General features: G+C 39.2%; 1 protein-coding gene across 1 annotated transcript in view; it reads right to left on the reverse strand.

Moving 5' to 3' along the window:
- Positions 1-228: 228 nt before the first annotated feature.
- The window catches only part of LOC101854240 (osteopetrosis-associated transmembrane protein 1), a gene marked incomplete in the record, with an annotated part of 13,369 nt that continues 8,837 nt past the window's right edge, over positions 229-4,760 (reverse strand). Inside the window, 1 exon segment of the mRNA XM_013079719.2 lies at positions 229-2,585. Coding sequence (XP_012935173.1) covers positions 2,467-2,585 — 119 coding nt within the window.

The following is a 4,760-nucleotide window of genomic DNA, read 5'->3' on the forward strand; positions in this document are numbered from 1 at the left end:
GAAATGAAGTCTGTTGTGCCAGGTGACCACCACAATTTCTATGACAATCTACCCCACTAGAACAAATTGTTTGTCCACCTCCATTTTGTGTTTTATTTTTAACACTGTGTTGTGTCACAAGTGAAATTATTCACATCTTGATATTTGCCACCAAATTATAAGTCTGATGTTTTATTATGTTCTTATGACTTTGATGCAAAATGTTACCAATTGGCTTGCAATAAATACTTTATTTTTTTTGTGTGAATGTTGGATTTAAACTATTGATTTAGTACTTCATCTTCTTCCAGTAATCCGGTTCAGTAAGAATTGAGTACGTCACCAGTGTGCTCTAAGGAGAACTTGAAAAGGGAAAGAAACCAATAGGAAGGCCAAACATGAGGAACAAAGACATCTGCAAAAACAGCGTATCTAAGTTTCTAGTAGATGTCAGCATCTGGGACGAAATAGTTGAAGACAGGAAAACATGGAAGAGAATGATAAAGGAAAGAATTATTGAGCCAGAGAGCAGCCTCAGAAACAAGTAGGCTGAAAAGCGCCAACGGCTAAAGGAAAACAGCGGAAATACAGAGTTTCGGTCCACTTTACTAAATGCAAGCACTGCAACAGAATGTGCGCTTCAAACGTAGGAAGAATTAGCCATGAAAAAAGCAACATGAAGACGACTCCTACGAAAATTCTTCTCCCCCCCCCCCTCTCATAACTAGAGAAGTAACCAACCCTTCTCACAATTTCCTTGAGAATGGCGGATCGAATGGTAGCTGTATAGTAAAAACTTAAAGTCGTACTTTATTAGTGCACAAGCCCATTGCCTAACTAGAATTATGTGGAAATAAAGTGCAACGTTCAGTTTTTGTTATAATAACAGTACCATTGTTAGATTCTAGATCTATAGCATGGGTATACAAATACTATGTAGTACTAATTAGATCGTTTATAGCACCATAGGTTTCTTATTGGATTGACCGCAGATCTAGTCATTTCGAGTTTTTCAGTAACATTAACATGTCAGAATGACAGAGTCAGACATAGCAAAGCGTGCGCTGGCAGTGCAAGGTCGGAGAATTCAAAACAAACATGTTGTTTAGCAACAATTGGAAGCTAAGAAATTCAAAAGGGAGTGGTGTATCTGTGTCACTCAGGACTGAAAAACAACAAAACTTCGGTAATTTTTACATAAATACTTTAAAGTAGAGTAATTTATTTCAGTCTAGTGCTTTTAAAGGCAGTAAATCCCATAAGTGCCATTGAATACAGTTTTTTGTCTCTCCTGCAAAATTCAAGAAATTGGAGTTAGACGTTTAGATTTATTGGCTGACGTCATATGACTTTATCTAAGAACACTGAATGTTCCAGAAAACAAACAATATAGGGTCGACGACTCGTGGTATGGTAGGTAAACAAAAAGAAAAACGAGAAATCTACTCAAGCACATCTTGAAAATCTTCGTTAAAAGACAAAACAGGTTATTTACAATGATACACTGTATCACTTTGGATAGGGAAAAAAAACTGAGCAAAGTATTTCTCATGAATGACAAGAAAATCTCTGCTATTTGTACATTCACAGAAAATCACTGTCCATGCAATGTAAAGCTGTATTAGATTGAAAATTTTCTTTGACTCACAACTATCAGGGTAAAATTATATATCTTTTATAAAAATGTAATTGCTTAAGTATTACACTCCTATTTAAACTAAATATATCATTAAGGAGGCAGGCTGCTTTGACCCTGCATGTCAGGGCAAACCATAGCTGAAAGAGATACAGCATCCCAGGAGACAGATGGAGATACATGGTAAAAATTATCCCCACATGGGAACTGAACAAATGTCTTCTGCACACAATGGCAAAACGCCTAACCGTGGCATCACAAACAATGGTAATATATCATTTAAAAAACTCAATAATTGCTGGCAGATGCTATTCAGTGCTGAAGCAACCGAGGTAAAAGAAAAGAGTAAAAATAAACAGTTTAAACTTTGGTTGGATGCGTAGCAAATTTTTGAATGGCACTTTGAGTGAACTCAATGTTGTCTTCTTTTCTTTTCAGACAAATTCCACAGCCGGAAGTTCTATATCATGTACAAAATGTACAACATAAAAGTTAATGGAAAACTCATACAATGATTGTAAACTATCTTATCATGAATCAGCTCAGTTGACTTACGCACACGTATCCCCCCGCCCCAGAATCATTCACATCATTCCAATCTCTGACAAACAGCAGCCAAACAAAATTGCCTCATTCACAAACATTAAGTAAGCATAGTTAAAACTACAAGTACTTCCACATTTTCGTATGGATCACCCGTAAAGCGACTATTTTAAATAATATCTCCGATGAAAACAGAAGACAAGTCTGAATGCAACATCTCCGCACACAGTCAAGCACCAACAGAAAATCCCCACGCACTGAGCCCTCACACAACCCCGAGCTGGGCCAGGGGTTGAAGGTCAGCATCGTTACGTCACAGGTCGCAATACACTGCCCGTCTGTTGGGTGTTGTCTACTGAGTCGCCTGCTGCCCCATATGTCTGTGATGAGACGAACGCCCCATCTGTACTTGTGTCTAGACGTTTCTCTACAAAAAAGAAACCCAAGAAAATTTATACTTTCAGCAAAACTTATCGGGAAGTTCCTGTAAGTCTCTGTCACAAACAAATCAAACCTCTTCATAATACAGTGGAATCTTGTTATAACGAGAGGGAGGGGACCAGAGCAAAATGTCCGTTATAGCAGGATTCTCGCTATAAGGGATCCAGTAATAAGTTCAAGGGAAACCGTAAAGTAGGCCTAATCTATGAGTTTGGTATTTTGTTTTTCCTTTTGCTATCTCCCCTGATGACGATTTTGTTTCAACATGACCTCTCTTGATCAAAAATCGAATCAGGTTTTTTTCTCTAGCGCTAGATCTAGCGATGTGGACAGACAGCTCGGCGTTGGTGATCAGAAAGGAAGGGCTCTGGGTTAACTCACCCGCTGTGTTTTCTCCCACCCCGCCAAACCCTGTGGTGCATTCTGTGTGCTTGCGCACGTCACACATTCGCTCCGTCCATCACATTGCCGTGACCTCTCCATCCCCGCATCGGAGAAGTGAGAGGCATGGTAGGCCTTGATAATCTATACTAGGCTTACGCTGGCATATCACACGATGCGTTCTGCTTGTTTGCGCATGCCACACCCTCCCTACTCAGTTGCTCCGGCCTTCATTATTGACGCACATGGGCGTTTGTATTCTTTGTTTCGCAAGATCACAAACAAATTTCTCAACTGGCGAGGTTTTACGTTATGTATAATTGGCCTATGCACTGTGCACAGCAGCAACAATATTCCGCTATAACCGACTCTCATGTTTGTCTGATTGCGCTATAGCAGTATTTATTTACAAAGGTAAAGAGGAGAAAAAAACGGGGTTTTAGAATAGTGTCTTTATAACAGACTTCTCGTTTTTTCCGGACTCGTTATAAGTGGACTCCACTGTACCACCAATACACAGCATGTAATAAATTTGGTATTTTTATGGAAACATTGGCAACATGAACAGATCTTCAAAATCAATACAATATATAGATAGAGATAGATATGTGTATTTTTCTCAACAAAACCAAGGCAAATAAACAGGCCTTAAGATTATGCCAATAACTCCACATGCTCAAATACTGAGGAGCATCTGGTTCCACCATGTCATGACACATAACTAGGTTTTCTTCTGTTATTGATTTATATTTGTGTCAGGACGCGGAGGAATCTGGCACTCAACAGTTTTTGGGCAATGAAGTTATTGGTATTATCTCAAAGCTTATTCATTTGCCTTGTTTTTAATGAAGAAATACCCATCTATCTTGATTAGAAGTCGAGATATTTGCGATTGAAGGAGGTGAGTCCTTAAAAACTGATAAATAAATTACATAAATGTGTTTTCACATGAACATAAAAGGTGTTGAGCCTAAAACAATTTTTCACCCCCAAAAAGGCCAAATTGGTGGAAAAATAACTGTTTCTTATATTAGATTATTTTGACGAGCACCTGAATTCACCACCATGCCTCACATTAAGGTTTTCTTTGCTGTTGGTACAAACCTCAGTAGGTATTTGGTCGGAAATTGAAAAATGCACTGACTTAAACTATCCCGTTTTCAAAGAAAAAGAGAGACAAAGAGGCTAATAATATGATTGTGTGTGTGTGTGTGTGTGTGTGTGTGTGTGTGTGTGTGTGTGTGTGTGTGTGTGTGCGAGCGCGAGAGTGTATGTATTAAAAGTAAGGTTTGTATGCATGCATGTGTGTTATAAAAAAGTAAGCTGCATTTGTGTAATCATGAGTGAGTGTGTGAGTGTGAGTGTGATAGGTGTGAATCCCCTCCCCTCCCCTCCCCCAGCCCCAAACGATTTGTAAAGGCGACCCTTCAATATTGTGCCTAGAGAAATCACTCCAAGCGACCAAGGCATGAGCGCATTTTATCAACAATATTCTCCCAAAACATGGCTATAGGAATGATACTCGGCAACCTAGAAAGTAAAGGAAATGGCTCTTACGTTGTTTATTATCATTACTTTATTTGCCGTAAGGTGGTGATTTTTGCTTGGTTGCATGTCCCATATAAATATAATAAATACATAGGCGGTGCCCAACGCAGATGCCTGGCCGGCTAAACAAAGCCTCAAGGGGATTCCACGAGAACCCAATAATTTTCCCAATGAGAAAACAAGAAGAGAGAGAGAGAGAGAGAGAGAGAGAGAGAGAGAGAGAGAGAGAGAG

This window comes from Aplysia californica, unplaced genomic scaffold (assembly GCF_000002075.1).
Source record: "Aplysia californica isolate F4 #8 unplaced genomic scaffold, AplCal3.0 scaffold00061, whole genome shotgun sequence".
In the NCBI taxonomy this organism is placed as follows: domain Eukaryota; kingdom Metazoa; phylum Mollusca; class Gastropoda; order Aplysiida; family Aplysiidae; genus Aplysia; species Aplysia californica.